Source organism: Aspergillus ambiguus (assembly GCF_047715705.1).
Source record: "Aspergillus ambiguus strain CBS 117.58 unplaced genomic scaffold BDV59scaffold_8, whole genome shotgun sequence".
Classification (NCBI taxonomy): domain Eukaryota; kingdom Fungi; phylum Ascomycota; class Eurotiomycetes; order Eurotiales; family Aspergillaceae; genus Aspergillus; species Aspergillus ambiguus.
Window position 1 is genome coordinate 603495 of NW_027395521.1, and position 18772 is coordinate 622266.

Below are 18772 nucleotides of genomic sequence, written 5' to 3' on the forward strand. Positions count from 1 at the left end.
CCTGTCCTCCAGGGGAACTACTGATGCATAAATCCCCGCTAAATGCCGATCAAGTCTCCTTGCTGACGACACCCAGGCTATGATGCCGATCCCTGGCACGGCCGCCTACAGCCCGGCCTGACGTATTTTACCGTGCAAGGGGCAGCACTCCGCAGCACTCTTCACAACCATGACCGGACATGGGCTAACGCCGAGCGGACGAAGACGACGACGACTGCGACGGCGACTGCGACTGCAACCGCAACCGCTCTTTTCACCCTGATGTCGTTGGCGCAACTACGCCGACCGGGCGCCCGGGCCATCGGCGCAGCAGCGATCATGCTGGTACTGGCCGGGTGGGCATCGCTCTACTACTATTCACCCGTGCACCGCGCCCGATTGGCGCCGTACCGGACGGTGTCGCGGCCGCGACCGGCCAAAACGAGCTTCACGCGCACCCTGGTCGTGGCGCGGACAGCGCAGGCCGACACGAGCTGGGTCGACGAGGTGGCGGCCGAGGACGCGCTGCTGGAGACGGCGGTATACACGGTGGACGCGGCGGCCAACGCGACAGGGACGCTCACGGTGCCGCGCAACAAGGGCCACGAGGTGATGGTGTATCTGACGTACATCATCGAGCACTACTTCTCGCTGCGCGACATCACGATCTTCATGCATGCCGACCGACTGACCTGGCACAATAACGACCTGCTGGACCTGGACTCGGCGCGCATGGTGCGCCGGCTGCGGAGCGAGTACGTCGCCGTGCGCGGCTACACCAACCTGCGATGTCAGCATGACCCCGGGTGTCCGGCGCATGTGCGGCTGCTCGGCGGAGAAGACGGCCACGACCTCGCCGTGCCCGAGTCCGCCGTGCTGGGGTATTCCTGGGAGAACCTGTTCCCCGAGGACCCGGTGCCGGCGGTGCTGGCGCAGCCATGCTGCAGTCAATTTGCGGTCAGCGCGGAGACGATCCGTCGCGTGCCGCTGCTGGACTATGTGGCGTACCGGCGGTGGCTGCTGGAAACGGACCTGGACGATCTGCTGTCCGGGCGCGTGTGGGAGTACTTATGGCAGTGGCTGTTTGTCGCGCGCGCGGAGGATTGTCCCGATGAGAGGACGTGCTACTGCGCGGGATACGGGGTTTGCCTGGAGCAGGATGAATACGAGGAGTATTTCCGGGCTCGGGACGAATCCCGCAGGATCGAACAGGAGATGTTGGAGAAACACCAGGAGGACGAGTCGTTGCGGGTGCAGGTGGATGCGCTGCATGACCGCATGGATGAGATCAAAGCCAGGGCGCTGGCCACGGGTGACGACGATACGAATGATGCTGGTCCATAGCCTTCCGTGTATGTGTGGTATTGGATGGACCCCTTTTTTAATAATTGTATTTTTTATATACATACATACGTACTTGACTTTCTCGCCAGGCCGAAGGCTTTCCGTTTTAGTGCCCACCCCTCGCCGCTTTTTGCTCCCTGAGTAGACCTGAGCAATCAGTGAGCATGGGGTGAGCGAAGGGGTGATTAACAGGATATTCAGATATCATATTTCCTCATAAGGCTTAAGCAAACGGTCAATGATAGGATTGAAACTAATTTCTAAATGTTGCATCACCAATTGACCGCACCGCAACGGCGAATCGGCGAATACCAAAATATACTGTGCAATCTCGAAAAAAAAAAATAGACAAAAAGCTAAGGAATGCCATAGTATCCAAAGGCTCAGTCCACCAGGAAGGAAGAAGTTTTGCGTCAAACAGGAGCGTGTTGAACCGCTCCGGGCTCCTAACACGGGTCCCTATATGAATAAGTATAACCTGTTCTCTACGGTAAGAATTATGATAAGCTCCTCATCATTAAGCGCAAGCGCAGGTTTGATTCGAATAAGAGTCTTTCTATGTGGAATGGCGTTGGTAGTGACCTGTGAGGTTTTAATCTGAATCCTGGTTTACTATGCCGGGTTAATTGGGCCTGACAATTGAAGGGTCGAGGTTATCAAGCCCATTTCTGTCCTGGAAAACATTACTGGTCGCATTGTATAATACTTCGTGAAAGAGGCTACCTCACTGGATATCTTCACCTGAACACCTTTCTTCATAGCGGTGATTTGTATAGTGCTCCTCGAGGTATGTATCAACAACACTCATATCGAGATATCTCTTATAAAAGGTTCTAATACAGTAATTGAACTATCATCTAATCCAAATAAAATTATGTTTTCTGGATCCTACTTGCCTTTGTTTATTTTTCGGGTTACATTAAAGTTATTTCACTGCTAGTGGAAAGGCGAGAAGAGAGTCTGCTTTAAATAGGTCTCCTTATTTGCATGGAGATCAATATGGTTCGATGCTGTCTCCCGAACGCCTGTTAGAATATACGGCACAATTCTCCCTGACCTTGAAAAGCACTGTCTACCAGGACCCCAGACATTACCAAAACAAAAAGCAAATACACTTTACTCGTAGTAATCTCAGAAGCGTCCTATCTACGCGGCGAAGTTTCCAGGCACTCAGACCCTACCACACAACAACTTCTATACATTCGAGGTAGATTAGGTACATCTACCCAGGTACCTGCCTCTGCAGTTGTTCTGTATTTACCTATTAAAAACCATCCGTGGCGACTTCCTAGTAAACAGTCAGAACTAGGCAGTAACTACCTCCCCTGGCTCGTAAGAAAGGAAACCTCACTAGACTAGTCCTGGCTCTTACCTATCGGTACTGAGGATGCACAGGAAGGCGCAGACGACGCACAGCGGCTAAACAACACCCCAACCCTCCCTCGTAGACTCTTCATTTCTTTCTCTCTCCTTCATAACTTATCTTCTCGCTGTCTCGCCAGTCCCAGCGTCGCCATGTGTCTCTTCTACTATATAGGCCTCTCAGGGGCTGTGTGAATGATGCCACAACCTGAGTATCATCATTGAGGCAGGTTATACAACCACCTCGTGTGGGTGGAGAGAACAAATAGCTCGTCACCATCAGCCCTTCTTTCCACAGGCCTTTCAGTACCATCCGAATGGACGCTCATCATTAAGGCAAGTGATGAACATCCGTGGTAACGCGTACGGCCTTCAGCCTATGACGACACCCAATACTTCTGATGCTCAGCTCCGGCTGACTTTTTAGGAGACTCATAGATTTAGGCTGGGACAGGGGGACGATGAGAGAGGACATATATGGGAGATAGGATATATGGGAATTTGTCCTTTGCTCTGGGCCTTTCAGTACCTTCCGAATGGACACTCATCATTAAGGCAAGTGGTGAACATCTGTGGTAACACGTATGGCCTTCGGCCTATGACAAAACGCAATGCTTCTGATGCTCCGCTCCGGCTGACTTTTCTAGTTATATATCCAGTCGAATGTGACGAGGGATGGATATGATGGGACATCGATGTGGGATGGGATGCAAGAGAGGACATACCTAGACATGATGATTGAAAGAGAAAGAGGCTAGAGCGCGGGAGGAGAGGATATTTCTGCAAAGTCTGTTCGTCGTTGGTGCTAAGTGTCATAGTGTCGTGACAATGACATGGTCCTTAAACACGGCATCAGAATTCTCCCTCTTTCTTATATTTCGTATCTGGTATAAAAGCCCCGATCCTTGCTCTAGTAAAGAGGAATACCGACAGTGTAAATACAATGTACATTTTGAGTAGTCTATAAAGAAAGATAGCACTGTCCCGTACCTATATCAAAAAGACAATATTTCGAGAATCATTTTCGCTAAGTTTGAACTTCTACTTTTTAATATGTCGAATATGTTCGATAACCTTATCCTTAGATAAGGTATTTTTAGTCCACTAGTTAGAGGTCAGTCAAATTCATTCCCTTCCACCTCTTGAATCGTGGGCCTGATCTTCTGAGAGAGGCGGCCCGGGTCATGACCGTTGATTCCAAACAAATCCCAGAGAGGCTTCCATCCACTCAGGGCTTTCTTCCGGATCCTCTTAGAAGACGAAAGTTCTTGGAAGATACTGATTTTCTATTTAAACGAGATCCCGATCTAAGTTATCTGTGACCGCCAAAGCCGCCGCGGCTTGAATGCCTACGTTATATCAAGGATCAAGTTGTCGGCCTAAACATGAACTTACTATAACATGGCTATCCTCCGGAATTGCGCAATGTCTTTACAATGGTTTATTTCTAGTTACCATCCATGCTCCGTATTCAGTGGAAACTGGATAGCACTGGACTCTTTCCTTTAATAAGCCCTAAGAGTATTTTCCCCTTGAAACGGGTAGGGGATGCTTGAGCGGAAAGTTATACTAGTCTCGCACCTAGCTTACATACGTGACTACGGCAGAGCAAAGGTCCATACTCGAGAATATGACTCTTACACAAGCACATCGGTTTCCGGCCAGCTTATTATGACTGAGGTACAATTCTGCCGTATTCGTTTCAGAATTAAGTCCAGAAATTTCCTGTCCTTGTCGCAGTAGCCGATCTTTCCACGACACCGAACGCTGACTGCGGCACTGATGTTTCATTACTGATGCCCAGATGACAACTCCGCAGTACTCCAGAGAGGAGCGGGATTTGTCGGCTTGGTCAGTTTCCTAGTTCTTCCAGCCATGCTGTATTGTTCTGTGCCATTTCGGCCCATTGAGTGTGTCTGAACGTGATCAGCTTGTTTTGATTATGCTGATACTACTTGCCTGTGGCTTCGGTGGGAAAAAAAAAAAAAGGTGTGCAGTATTTTCATTATCCACAAGTAATAGACAGCTAGACAGTTTCTCAACGGCAGACCGACATGTTCTCTGGGGTGGTGCAAAGAAAATATAGAGGGAGTGGTACTCTGCGCCGTGGTTGTAAGAGTATTTTAATGAGCCCTCGGAGAATATGGGGCGTACATCCAAAAGACTAATAGCATAGAGTTGACAAGATAAGCCTCATGCAAGAAGCAATCGCCAATCCTTTTGCAGCGCGTGCGATAGCCAGAAGGAGGGGTTACCACTGTCTCGGGCATCCCAGAGTTCTTCAACGAGTTGAAGGGCCATTAGATTTGCGGGAAGGCGATTCAAAGAGTAGATGGCTCGCAGCCTGCCACGCACTTCATCGCGCAGGAAGTGATTCGACCCGGTCAATTCGGATCCAGCTGTGAGAAGAGGGAGAGATTGAAAATTAAGGTAGTACGAGGACGCAGGAATTAGCAGCAGATGGCGGACTGTCTCTTCGGCGTACTGTAGGATCAAAGACTCTTGCGCTTCAATCACACCCGGATCCGTAGGACAACCTCTCTGTGCATGCGCACGAGATCGATAAAGGAAAACGAGCCCGTGGTTGCGGAACGCTTCATATAAGTGGCCCAGGTCGGAATTTGGGGGGCTCGTCGTCCAGGTACTAAGCTGGGCCTCCAGCATGGCTTCTTGCATGAGCTTGCGGTTCTGTGGCATATCATGTACCTGTCGGCAATATCGTCCGACATTCGCAATGATCAGAAGTAGTCGGCTACATGTTCCATACATTGGATGGTGCCAGTCTCCCATCCTGTGTACCGCGAGGGAGATGTTAAATAAGTTGGAACCCTGTGTTTCAGATGGTTCTACCAAGAATGAACTGCACATGTCCCAGTAAAGATAGATCCCCAGGCAGAGTCGAACCACAGGGTCATTAGTCGTCGACATAGATGTGTCTCGGAGCATACTGCTGATCAAGGCACGGGCACCAAATAAATGCTGTCTGCCATAATCCTTCGGGCTAGAATCAGCAACTTGCGCCAGAGCCAGCAGCATAATGGTTAGAAAGTGTGGAAAAGGAGCGCGGTGGATCTGATTCATCTCTCTTCGAAGGCAAGCTATGGCTTTGCCACGTTCCTCAAGGGCCAGAATGGGAGTCTTGACTGGGAAATACTGCTCATGGCTGGCACTGACTGACTGGATAGCATGGAGAAGTGCGGGTGATTGGGCAACGTGTTTCAAAACAGGGAAAGAGAACGGATTGTCCTCAGGATCTATAACCAACGCTTGGCTGACTTTCTCCAGCCAATACTGTAGTAGTCTTGGATTGACATGCGTTTTAGGCTGCAGTGAGAGCCATGGTGTCTCAACTTGCCACTGTGTTAGCCGCGGGGCTGACAAACAGACAAGGCCTTGACGCTGGCACCGCTTGCACGTCGGATAGGCCTCATCGCATTTGACCCGCTTTATCTTGCATTCCCGACAGCCCAATTTGCTTTTGTTTCGCCGTCGACCTGGTAGAGACTTGTGCTCCTGCTGCGTGCTCGCATTCAAAGAAGAGCTGACCATTACTTGTTTGAAAAGTAAGCGGGGGAAGTACATGTCTGGTCTGATAGGCTGCTGGCTTTCCTGTGTTGTTCTTTGCGTTCAAAATTGGAGATTAGAAATCGGGTAGGATCTGATGGATCACTAGGGATTGCCGCATCACAAGTGGATAACTAATCATCCGCAAAATGTTAACTAGGACACTACTACGTGCAAACCCACTTCAAGGCGGGATTTCTACAAGAGAGGACGATATCCGATTCCATCAGCACGCATTCAGACTTGGCAGGGCATGATGAAAAAGATTATTCGGATCCAGTCGCGCTTTCAATTGCCGCAGTCTTGAGGCCCTCTCCTCCCCGAAGAATCGTTCTATCTCCACCTGGTCAGGGGGCCAAAATGCAGGGAACCCTCCTGGCAAGGAAAGACCATTCCGATCAAGCGCTTCCTCCAATTCTATGACCCATCTGGCTGCATCTGCGAGTTCCTGTTCATCAGCCCAGCCCAGCCTGGTGCCACCATGGAGGCCGAGAATGACGTGTTGGTATCGATTCGGAAAGGCCGCTCCGACAGTATCTGCGACTTCGTGTCGGACCCCCTTACCATGGTTATTGTGAAAGATGACAGCGGACAGCGGATGCGGTGGAGGGTGCCGTGCGAGAATGGTGCCAATATTTCGATGTATCCGATTAACGTTTCGACTGCGGAAGAAGGTTCCTGACGACGAATCGCCCAAGCCGTAGGCGGCTGGTGTAGCTGGATACCAGCCAGTTAACTGGAGTTCATATACTGCATGATAGAAGCCTGGAACCTACTCTCCGTGACCGTGTTCCCCAGAACCCTGCCGGCCTGCATCATCTGCTCAAGAAAGATTTTCGCAGGCGCGAGGTCTTCGCTGACCGAAGTCCAACACCAAAACAGAACAAAACAGGACTCGGCTACCGGCGTCGGAGCCATTTCAGGATTCACGGCGATGGCGTCTCCGCTGAATTCATCGGGGAAATTATCCTCTAAGAGCTTTCCAATCCTGTCCATGACGGTTGTGGCCTCGGCTAGGGGAAAGGCTAGGAAGCCAGCATAGAGTTTTGGCACTGGGTATACCTTCACGCGAAGCTCCGTAACGATACCGAATGTGCCGGCCCCAGCGCCGCGGAGTGCCCACAGTAATTCTGGATCTTCGTTAGTATCAACGACGCGGCCCCCGGCCAAAATCACCCGAGCCCCAAGGATCTGATCGACCCCAAACCCGTATGTTCCAACATAGAAGCCGTATCCTCCACCACATGCCCATGAGATATACCCTACGGACTTTGCCTGTCCGGTAGGGGTGAATAGGCCGTGGGAATTGAGGGTGTCCTGTAGGTGGCCGGCAATCACTCCGCCACCAACGCGTGCGCTGGCTCGGTCCGGCTCGACGCTGACTTTGTCCATATCGCGCATATCGATGAGAAGGCCCTCGTGAACCAAGGAGCGGCCAAAGAAGTCATGACCGCCTGAGCGAACAGCAAAGGGAATCGTTTCTTCAGTGCAGAATTGAACCAACTGTGAGACTTCTTGTTCTGTTCGCGGCCGGGCGCAAACCATTCGTTGCTTGCTCAGGGCACGGTTATATAGCTCGAGACAATCATGATATGGTCTGCCTTCAGTATGTATTGAGAGGCTCGGCAATAGGTGCCGCAAGCGATCATGGACGGGTATTTCACTGTCGATCATATTTGGTGATGTTCAGAAGAGAGATATGGCTTGACCAGCTCTCCGAAAGGTAGAAGAAAGATTATCATGTTTAAGAATCTAGACTTGGGAATGACGCCAATAACATCGGTTGTATAAGTAGCTGCTCGGCTAGTGACTGTGTCCATGGAACCCTTGAACTTTTGTCTGCCCCTAAAACCGCCCCACCCATGTATTTTCCGTTTTAGGGCAGATCGCGAGGGCCCATCAAACTCCACCGATTAGCGTCTTCATTCAGAGCGTTTGGGCTTCGCTGATGGCGTTAGCGCTGACGGCAACTGCTAATTCGCAAAGTTGTAGAACAGAGAGAAGGCTGCTAACGCCCGACGTCTTTGCCTCTTTCGGCCGTTTTGCGAGGTCTGGCTCACAGGTGGAGCTTTAGGTGACATCATAAAACTGAAATGAATAGGCAGAAGCACCACTCCAGTTCACTTTACCATGAAAGGCCTATAGGGTCTTGAATATCATTACTTGAGAAAGCTAGGTTGTGCACTGTTAGGCATTTGACGATTTAAGCACGATACCCCATTGAAAGTCGGCCTCTATACTCCACGAGCAACTATCGGAACGCTGCACAGGTGTCTCCTAACAATGAATTTCATTGACGAAGCTGTTCAATCCTTCCTCCGCCAGGATGGATACCCCCTGCCTCGCATCACCCTTGGTGCCGTGAATCGAGATGGTAAATCCTTGAAAAGAACGGAGACGTTGACCACCATGTCCCTAACAAACCCAGGAACCCTACACTACACGAAGTGTTTCGGTGGTGACCAAGAGGAAGCTTGCAGAGCTGATGATGTGCACTGGGTCGCGTCTGCAACTAAATTTATTACAAGCATTGCGGTCATGCAATGCGTCGAAAAGGGGTTGTTGGAATTGGATGCAGACATCTCGTCCATCCTCCCTGAGTGGAAGGACCCCAAGATCTTGACCGGATTCAGTGAGAAGGATGAGCCCCAATTTCGACCGGCAAGACGTCCTCTTACTCTTCGGTAAGTTTCACCTGAGGTCAGCCGCATGCATCCCTCGCCACTAAGTCCTTGCAAGGCAACTCTTGACCCACTCATCTGGGATGGCCTACACATTTATGCACCCACTATCGATACGCTACCAAGAGCTGGAAGGCGACCGACCTCTGTACCTGCAGACAATTGTATGTCTATTTACCGGGACTTGGCGCTTTCAACTAACCAAAATAGCGGGAGTCTTTCCACACGTTTCTCGTATTCGAGCCTGGAGAACGATGGTTGTACGGCCCTGGCCTTGAGTGGGCTGGGCTGATGGTGAGTGTAGTCAGCCCTTTGCAAAGTCCATCTGAAAAGTAGACTGATAGGACAATGACCAGGTCGAGCATGTGACAGGACTAAAACTAGGTAAATATATGGCGAAGTACATGTTTGAACCAGTTGGAGCTAGGGATATTACATTTCACCTGAACGAGAGAGAGGACCTCCGCGCCAGAAAGGTGAAGCTGTGGGAACGAGAGGATCACCGACTGAGAGAGATCACTGACTTCTGGATGCCTGATCCTGTCATCGACGACATTGGAGGTGGCGGAATCTACACAACCGTCCCTGATCTCCTCAAGATCTACCTCGGGGTGTTGCAGGGAAGACTGCTCCGACCCGAGACTTTGCAGGTGATGTTCAAACCACACCTTGAGAGCCGCAAGGGCTTGGAAAACCGAGAGGATCACGTTCTGCCAAATCGCAACGCAATCTATAACGCCGTTCCCAGTAATATCCCTGTCGACTACGGGCTGAGTGGTCTGCTTAACACGATCGATGTGCCCGGTGGCCGTTGCCAGTACTCGCTGTCCTGGTCCGGACTCCCGAATTGCTACTGGGTAAGCGTTAGCGTTGACTTACTTCCATTCATGGACTCGTTACTGAAATCTGGACAGTGGGTCGACATGAAGAAAGGCGTTGCAGGAGTGTTCTTGTCCCAGCTTCTCCCCACCGGCGACCAAAGGACTATCGACCTTCTGACTGAGTTCGAGCGGGCCGTCTATTCCATGCTGGGATGATACGAGTGCATGTAAGAGCTAGTTCCTAGTTCGAAGAGGCAGGAACATGGATCAGGTGTAGAACTTCCCTATCACGCCAAAATTGAATCAAAGGTCAGGTAATCTTTAACTGCCAGGATTTCAACTGTAGAGAGAAAACTCCACACTCGCAGTATGCTTTTTGGTATACTGCAGCCTAGCCAAGCCCCAAAATCTCACTATCTGCCCATCAAAGGCAAGTGGGACCCTCTAGTAGGTATATCGCTGCGGGACCCCGCCGTGGGAGCTCGGAATGCAATGTAGGTAGGTTATGAATATACCGGTCGCAACAGTTGACCCTACTGGGCCACAAGGATGAATATCCTACGCCAATGAAACATTGCAGAATTAAGACGAAGGCCATCCCGTCGATATTAGATGTTAACATAGCCAGAGCTATTACTGCCTAACTTGTCCCGGCTGTGGCATTCCTACATTCCCAGAGAATTGCTCATGGTGGTAAGCATCCTTTTGCAGTGATTTTAACAGCCCTCGGACAGTGGAGAGTTGATTTACTTGGACCTGGATTTTCGCAGTCTTTGTGACTGGCTGAGTAGTACGTATTGGATATCTATGCAACCAATTATCAATATTAAGCATGGGTCTATAATTCACATCCTCTCCCTATCAACTCTCTTCAGTCCCTGTTCCAAGACTCTGTGTTAAGCAGAGCGGGACATATGACAATATATAAGCAAGGCTATCTAACGCGAGAATCCATCTGGTTCGGATTAAGTACGAGTGAGAGTCTGTCGAAAAGCCCGCGGCGTGATGCTGGCGGCTACCGTGCCGCTGCGCGGCTCGAGCTCAAACACGAAGTCGTCTAGAGCGTTATACCCGTAGACTACATTGTCGATCGTCTCCCAGCTATTGCAGGCGAACTGAAGGATGAAGACCTGCTCATCCTCCTGCGGGACGCCAGCCGGTGCCAGGGTGTCGAAGACGGCGCGCCAGGCCGACGAGGTGCTGCTCTGTAGGCCGGTGGGGAAGAGCCGGATCGACAAGTACTGCGACAGCGGCGGGTTAGAGCTGACTGATGCGATGGCCGGGTACGTCTCCTTAATGTCCCGGCCGTTCATGACCCAGCTCTCCACGACGAGCCCGGACTGGTTGTCGATGCCCAGCTTGATGGTACTGTTGGTCTCCTTGTTGGCGTATGTACCGGCGTACGAGACGGTAGCCTCCTCCTTGCCGGCAGCCTCGAAGGCCCGGACAAGCAGCTGCAGGACCTTGGTTGCGAGACCGAACTGGATGCCCACGTTGGACTGCGGACCCGCCGAGAGGATCGACACAGTGAGCCCGTAGTCCGGGATTACCATGAAGATGGAGTTGTAGTCAGGCACGCTGCCGATCTTGCTGTAGACGTCGATTATACGGCCATCAACGGTCAGGTTGTTGGTACGGGCGATCTCCCAGGGAGAGCCGACGGAGATGCCAAGCGAGGACGTGTGCGAGTGAGGCTTGAGCCAGGCTCGGGTCTTGACGTCGTCGATAAGCTTATTGTTCAGGATGCCCTGGCCGAACTTGGCGAGATCGTTGGCCGAGGAGTACAGACCTCCATCGCTGCGACACGTCAGTTAGTAAAAACTGGTCGCAGACCACAAAATGGACAATCATCAAGGGGTGCTTACGCCTGGTCGATGCCAAAGTCGGTTGCCCACCAGTTGGACTCCTTGGAGATGAAACCGATGCTGTTATCCGGCGTGGTGACGAACGTACGCGTCATATTCAGGGGCTCAAAGATCTGCTTCTGGACGTAATCTCCGTAAGACTGTCCAGAAACACGCTCGATGACAAGGCCGAGAATGTCATAAGCAAGGTTGCCGTATGCTGGGGTAGTGTAAGGAGCGTAGATTGGCGCGCGGTTGCCCATGTCGTTCCAGAAGTCTGCGCAAAACAAGTTAGTCCATTCGCCTTGCTCTACCGGAGACTAGACCGACCATCCCAAGTGCATCCCCTCTGGTCAGGGAGGTCACCGCATTGACTGGACTCATTAGACTTCAATTCGGGCAGGCCGTACTGGGTCAGCTGCAACGAAGGATCATTGGCAAGATCGTTGCCCACTAATCGTGTTTCCACAGTCAGCATATCTGAAGCTACTTGATCTCACGCTTTCTGAAATTGGTCATTACTCACAGGCATCCGGAACACCAGATAGCTGGCTGGCCAGAGCATCGAGAGACACGGCATCCCAGTTGACTGCCGTCACGCGGTTCTGCGGATCTTTGTAGAGCTTCTGTAGCTCAGGGACGTATTTGGTGACAGGATCTGAGAAGCTAATCTTGTCGCCAAGCATAAGGAGACCCAGGACGGTCATAACCTTGCTGACACTGGCGATGCGGAACACGGTGTTGCCATCGACCTTGTGCACGCCGGACTCATTGAAGAGCTGTGGGGTATATGACAGGTTGCCGAGAACCTCGTCCTCGTACGCGGATGCGATGGAAACCGACAACCCCGTCGCGTTTCCTAGCAGCGCGCCGGCTTCTTTCTGGAGTGTCTCGAACTGGGCCAAGACCTCCTTCACTGCCGTGGACGACGAAGGCCTCTTCGGTGGTGGTAGGACTGCACCGAGAGGCGGGCAGTTGGCGATGGCAGAGTTGCTCGTCACGATGGTATCCGCCAAGACGGTTCCTGACAGGGCCAAGCCGGTCCAGTATCGAAACTTCATAGTGGATGAGGAGGAGGGAACCAAGGTAGTCGCGGGGAGGATGGAGAGGGAGGCTAAGGAAGGCAGGAAATCTACTAGGACCCGAGAGATACTGATGACGGCTTGCGGGTGTAAGTGAGGTATTCGTCGATGCTTTATATAGACGTTTTATCGCCGTCCGAACGATGTTACGACCAGAGCAAACCTGCACAGCCCTCTGTTAATGTCTAAGAATTGATCATTGAATTCCTTCTAGGAATTGGTGATCGTCTAAACCGGAGCCGGCTTTCTACTATTGGCCTGGTAGTTGAGCCAAGCCAAATGAGGCAGTCAAGCTCTATACTGTGTACTATGTATAGGCAGAAATAGGGCTGACGGGACATCCACTGCCGCGTCCAGGCACCCACTGGCACATTGCAATTGGCCCTGGCGTATTCTGGGGCTTAGATGCCCGGTTGACAAGAGGTTATCCGGGCACATAGCTGCCCTGGTGATTGGCTAGTGCGTAAATTTCAACTCCACTGTGAATGATTACGCCGTAGTACACTCTCCCCACAAGGTTTGCTAAGAATGCTTCGTCGTCGGGCTCGTTTTAGCATAAGGAGACACATCTCAAACAGCGTCCTCGTCGGCGACTCAAAAATAAATAAAGGTGAATTCTATCGGTTAACTGACAGGAGATCGGCAATTAAGGGGAAAGACGACTCCCCTTTGTACCGCGAGGCTTTCGTCCCCATAATTGTTGCTGTTACGAATAATTAGTTAGAACAGGTACTATAGCCGCCAAACTCCAAACGCTTCTAAAATCTCACCGTGCGGCAGACCGCGCCGCCAGTGGATACGTCAGCCTTGAAAAGGGGGCGCAGAAAGGGGAGAAGCTACTCTTCTTCTGTACCTGCGCCTTACCCGTGCTTTATAGTTGGGGTTCAACCTTACCCTCGCCAGTCTTTTAATATCTGCCAAGGTTCGAACCACCGCTATAGCTGCGATTCGCTGCCGCGTAAAGAATCCCCGCCTAGGATTAAACTCATAACGTATTGTGCCTCTTGGATACCGCACCACCGTTCTCATCCGTTTGGAAGGATGACAGACGTCGTCCTGGTCCGGAGAGTTAAGAAATCCCGGACCAGCGCGCCCAGAAGCCGGACAGGGTGTGGGACTTGCAAGTACGTCACCTCCGTCCTCTCCTCTTCCTCTGCCCCTTGCTCATCAAGCGCTACAAATACATTTGCGTACACGTATAAATCAGCATCCTGTGGGATATTTTCTCTAACCTCTGCCGTGCGGCACGCCGACGATAGGATCCGTCACAAGCGATGTGACGAGGCAAAGCCCATCTGTGCCAATTGTTCCAAGACGGGACGCATCTGCGATGGATATATCGACCCCTTAACTGGCGGCCGGGTCGGCGGCCACGCTACCGCTGTCTCTCGCATCCACTGTTTTGGCCCTCGCATACCCATCGCCAACGAGCAAGAAGCGCAGGGCTTCCGGTTCTTCCAGGCGGCGACGGAGATCCAGCTAGACGCCGCGCTGCAGAACCACGGCTGGGCGCCGCCGTTTCTCCAGCTGGCTCACCAGGATCCCGCGATCTGCCATGCGGTCATCGCTACCGGTATTATGAGTAAGAGATACCAGATCAATGAGCTCTTCACGCCTTGGAACGTACAGGCAAACAGCCTCTATCAGTCCGCGCTGGGACAGTACTGCAAAGCAGTCGCCTACTTCCGGTCGCAGCTCGAAAAGAGTCTGCAGAGCGAGCAGGTGTCTCTGGGCAACGTCGCGGCCTGCTGCGTGCTTCTTATCATATTCGAGTTTATGCAGGGCAATGCCGACGGCCTCCTGACCCATCTAAGGAGCGCCATCAAGCTTGCGGAGAGCGTCAGCGAGAGTCCTCAGACCAAGCCGTTTTCTGATCTGCTGACCCTGTTCGAAATAATTGCGACGACATGGCTCAACCTGGACCGGGCATTTTCCAACTCCTCAATACACTTCTCGGACATTCACCCGAGTCAGATGCCTCTGCCTCTCCATTCGGACCCGCAGATGCTGTATTATGACCTTGTCAACGTCAAAAACGAGGTCATGACACTCCATCATGCCATAGTATCTGTGCGTGGAGATGTTGAGAGGAGTCGTGTCGGCTCGGAATTCTTGCCTACCGTGGAACCGCAAACCATCCGGTTCCGACTAGATGTGTGGCGCCAGGCATTTGCCGCAGCCTGCCAGAAGCACCAGGTTATGCCCGGGTACCATCAGTCCCTGCTCCGGGCGAACTATCTCGTGACCGTACTCACCGTCGATGCGATTCTCGACGGCAAGCAGTTAGTAAAACCCGGACGAGGAGACCCCGCCGATGTTGTAGACAATTCGAAATCTAGAGGCTTCTACGAGATTGTCGAAATCACCGAAGCGATCCTCGAAAACGGCCAACCTTTTAGCCGGTACGACGTCGGCGCCCAAGAAGAATCGCTCGAGGCTATCGGGCTGCTGCCTCTCTTCTCCTTCCGCCTCAGCTTTATTCAGCCGCTATTCTACGTCGCGCAAAGGTCCCCTGACATACAACTGCGCCGAAGAGCCGTCCAGCTGCTCTGTGAAAGGCCGTGGCGCGAAGGAGCATGGGACTCTTTCATTATGGGATCGATTGCGAAGCGTTCCCTAGAGACGTCGGTTTCGACGGTATATTCATAATGCATTATATACAGGGTGAAATTGATAGCCGTCACTCTGGCAAAATGATATAAGTAGATTTCAAGTTCGGCCGTAATTTGCTCATGCCTGGATTTCGGTGTCTACCCCGAGTCGATACGCAATAACATCATTAACCGTCTATACTATTTGCTGAGGAGACATACCAAGCCGTATATGCCGAGCGGTCTCTTCCAACCCATCGCGTAACCCGAGGGTGGTCCCTATTCCAAAAAATCCCATCCTCCGGATACTCATCCATCGCATGTTCCAGCAATTTCCGTGTCTGTGGATCTGTGGTTCCTGCCCACCCAACATGAAGCACAACGATAATATATCTGGCGTCTATCGGCCGATATATCGCAGAACGGTACGCCAAGTAAAGACCTTCGTATGCAAAGTATGTCACTTCAGATGCGAGAAGCTTGTCGTCGGGATCCCGTGTACTCAGCATACAATTAAAGGATATAAAAATGATTGCTATTTATACAATCCACGGGCATCCACGGGCATCCACAGGCATCGGCACACCGCCATCCCTTCAAGTAGTCAATGGTAATCTATCCCGAAGCGTCTTTCTCCAACGTAGTAGAGCTTGACAAATCCCGCTTGCCGTGTGTCAGAATACGTACTTTTATAAAGCGAAGAATACGAAATTAGTCTTTAGAGATAAGAATCTATAGTTAATTAGATCGATCTAATAACTCGCCGTTAGTTCGGACGTCTTTTTATTAGACGGTATAGTGAACCGTAGTACGCGGAATTCAAAGGGTTTAAGTAATTTAGGTTATAGAATAACTAATATCCGATAAAACGTACATTTTTCCTCTATTATAGGGAGAAATGTCGTTTCTACGTCGCCCATTAGGCTCTATGGTTTGTAGTGGTGTTCGAGGCATGCAAAATGATGAATTGAAGAGAATGGGTGAAAAACGCGTCGCGCAGGCAACGTGATTTTCGTCGAAAACTTGTAGGGCCGACTGGGGTGACACTGGAATATCATCACTCGCTCGTCGCGACTCGCGCCTTGCATTTCATCCCCCCTTCTCACTGCCTCTTTTCCCATTGGGCTAGGTATATGCGCATATAATTGGTGCGTTGCCCCACTTCGTGAGGCATGCTGGTGTTAGAGCCTCTGTACTTCGCCTCTTTGACACTCGGTAGTATTGGTGATGCTTTCAAATAGACGAGGCCTTGCGTCAAAAAGTCTGACATAACATTGGCTTGTGCTGCTCAAGGCAGGTTCTCTTATATTGTGTGATTTCCCCTATAATAATGGACCTTCCCCCGGAATATGCACATGGTACTTCGCCTCTTGGAATCACGCTAATAATAAATAGTAGGGACCTGCAAGAGCAGGTACAATGCTAAATTGTATTAGTGCTTACTCACTACTAGTTATTGTTCGCAGCCTCGTCCTCCCTAATTATATGCGACTTTTGGCTGGCTTTTTCAATCCTGAGAATCCCTAAAATTATACGCACTTTTATAGTCTATTGTTGACAACATCATACCTGCCGTTATTATTCTTCAATCGCTAAGCCAAGATGCCTGCAAATTCTAGCGAAAACCACAACGAATGTCCTGAGTGCGGCTCAGGATTACTCTGCAGAACCAACAGTCCACAAGAAAGCTCTCCGGTCAAGCGGCCACCCAGATGGACATCCATCATTCTCGACACATGGCTTAGCGAGGGCCTTGCCATAGGATTTAGTCTTGCTTGTTTCATCGCTATATATGCAGTATTACGTGCATATGATAACCAAAAGCGACCAAATATAGCGTATGGTCTCTCGCTGAATGCAATTGTCTCTGTGCTAGCAACAAGTTGCAAATCATCCTTGATTTTTGCGGTGAGTGAAGCAATTAGCCAGTTGAAATGGCTACGTTTCCAGGGCGTGAAACCCAGGCAGCTGTTGGAAATACAGGACTTTGATAGTGCAAGCCGCGGACCCTTAGGCTCGATCCTGATTCTATTCCGCCACCGAGGACAATCACTAGCCTCACTTGGTGCGGTAATTACTGTACTCTTACTGGCGTTTGATCCGTTTATCCAGCAGGTCTTAAGCTATCCCACACGACAGATAGCTGCGGACAATGGCAACGCAGCAGCCCAGCAGATGCGATATTTCTACCCTTTTGCCGGTTGGGACACCGCTTATTACAGAGGGATTTGGGCTGATGACGATGCTGGTCAGCCTACCCGAGAGTTTGTTGTTCAACCAACCTGCGAGTCGAGAAACTGTACATGGCCGCCATTCCAGTCGGTCGGGGTATGTAGCCGATGTGCAGATTTAACCACGACTGCGACTCTTGACTGCGATAGCCCAAAGCTTAATGGTACTCCGAGGTCGCTTAATGGAGCGTGTAGGGTAGTCCTTCCCCAGGGCAACGCATCCAACACTACCGTCGAAGTCAGCGCGCGGGACGGGGAATTTCGCGAAATTCAATTTCCGTACACAATTGGCTGGCTGGTTGACTCTTACGAACCTTATAATGGCTCCAATCTTACCTATGAAGGGATAAAGAACCCATTAATGGTAGTTGCATACGCCCAGTTGAGAATTGATGAAGAAAGTGTCCAGTCGTCCGCAGATCCAAGACATGCTTTAGTAGTCGATGTTGCGACTGAATGCAGTCTTTCGTTATGCCTCAAGACCTACGATATCGCAGTTGTGAATGGCAATGCCTCTATAAACACTTCGATAGTCGACCATGGTCAAACATTTTCAAGGTATGGAGATGTTTGCTGGATGCCTGGAAATGGTCCCACCGATATTACTATGGAACGTGTCCCCTTAGGGGATGGCCTTGTCGTCCACGCGAACGAGACCGAATTTGCGTTTTGCGGTTTACAGCAATTCCCGTCAGAACCGCTCACTGGGTTGAGCACAGCGAGATGGGCGAAAATTAATGGCTCATCATGGGATGGGCCAGTGTTACAGAGTGTCAGCAATGACAACCTTGGCCAGATTTCAGTTGTTGGCCTAGAACGGGTTATGTCAAATTTGGCCCTCTCTCTCACCAAGCTGGGGATGGAGTCAAGAGGTATCACTAGCCTCGATCACAGCGTCAATGGGACTATATATACTACTGAGGTCATAGTTAACGTCCATTGGACTTGGATGATTCTCCCGACCTCGCTAGTCTTTCTAGGATGTACCTTTTTGATATCGAGCATTATCGCCAACAAGAAGAAAAGGATGTCCCTTTGGAAGTCATCCATCCTGCCATTACTCTACCATGGACTGGATGAGGTCGAAGTCAAAGACGACCCCTGCACGAATTGTAGCCTAATGGAGAAAATGGCAGAAGGCACGGACGTCTATCTCCAATATTCTAATCGCGCAGGGCGGGTGATGCTACAAAAAGAACGCTCGAACTAAGGATGCGGGTTTGCTTAAATAAGATGAAGAAGTCATCTAGATTAAGGTCTTTTGAGGAACGAG

At 50.9% G+C, this 18772-nt stretch overlaps 6 protein-coding genes across 6 annotated transcripts; 3 read left to right on the top strand and 3 right to left on the bottom strand.

Moving 5' to 3' along the window:
* Positions 1-273: 273 nt before the first annotated feature.
* On the top strand, positions 274-1323 carry BDV59DRAFT_211955 (DUF3431 domain-containing protein; the record flags this gene model as incomplete). The annotated part of the gene is made up of 1 exon (XM_073695914.1): positions 274-1323. The coding sequence occupies exon 1, from the start codon at positions 319-321 to the stop codon at positions 1321-1323; it is 1005 nt and encodes a 334-aa protein (XP_073549931.1). The 5' UTR covers positions 274-318.
* Positions 1324-4843: 3520 nt separating this feature from the next.
* Positions 4844-6267, bottom strand: BDV59DRAFT_211957 (uncharacterized protein; the record flags this gene model as incomplete). Its single annotated transcript, XM_073695915.1, has 1 exon — positions 4844-6267. The coding sequence occupies one exon, from the start codon at positions 6265-6267 to the stop codon at positions 4879-4881; it is 1389 nt and encodes a 462-aa protein (XP_073549932.1). The 3' UTR covers positions 4844-4878.
* On the bottom strand, positions 6182-8140 carry BDV59DRAFT_174578 (FAD-binding oxidoreductase). Its single transcript, XM_073689100.1, has 2 exons — positions 7026-8140; positions 6182-6966 (listed from the first exon to the last, which is right to left on the bottom strand). Exons 1-2 carry the CDS (start codon positions 7921-7923, stop codon positions 6476-6478), a joined length of 1389 nt encoding a protein of 462 aa, XP_073549933.1. The 5' UTR covers positions 7924-8140; the 3' UTR covers positions 6182-6475.
* A 29-nt stretch (positions 8141-8169) lies between these two features.
* Positions 8170-10083, top strand: BDV59DRAFT_174584 (serine hydrolase domain-containing protein). Its single transcript, XM_073689101.1, has 7 exons — positions 8170-8298; positions 8351-8623; positions 8678-8933; positions 8989-9094; positions 9141-9224; positions 9287-9787; positions 9845-10083. Exons 2-7 carry the CDS (start codon positions 8533-8535, stop codon positions 9965-9967), a joined length of 1161 nt encoding a protein of 386 aa, XP_073549934.1. The 5' UTR covers positions 8170-8298; positions 8351-8532; the 3' UTR covers positions 9968-10083.
* Positions 10084-10716: 633 nt separating this feature from the next.
* BDV59DRAFT_200419 (serine hydrolase domain-containing protein) lies at positions 10717-12656 on the bottom strand (the record flags this gene model as incomplete). The annotated part of the gene is made up of 4 exons (XM_073693578.1): positions 10717-11548; positions 11617-11872; positions 11926-12048; positions 12122-12656. 4 exons carry the CDS (start codon positions 12654-12656, stop codon positions 10717-10719), a joined length of 1746 nt encoding a protein of 581 aa, XP_073549935.1.
* Positions 12657-13492: 836 nt separating this feature from the next.
* On the top strand, positions 13493-15614 carry BDV59DRAFT_174590 (Zn(II)2Cys6 transcription factor). The gene is made up of 2 exons (XM_073689102.1): positions 13493-13801; positions 13937-15614. Exons 1-2 carry the CDS (start codon positions 13719-13721, stop codon positions 15324-15326), a joined length of 1473 nt encoding a protein of 490 aa, XP_073549936.1. The 5' UTR covers positions 13493-13718; the 3' UTR covers positions 15327-15614.
* The last annotated feature ends 3158 nt before the right edge of the window (positions 15615-18772 follow it).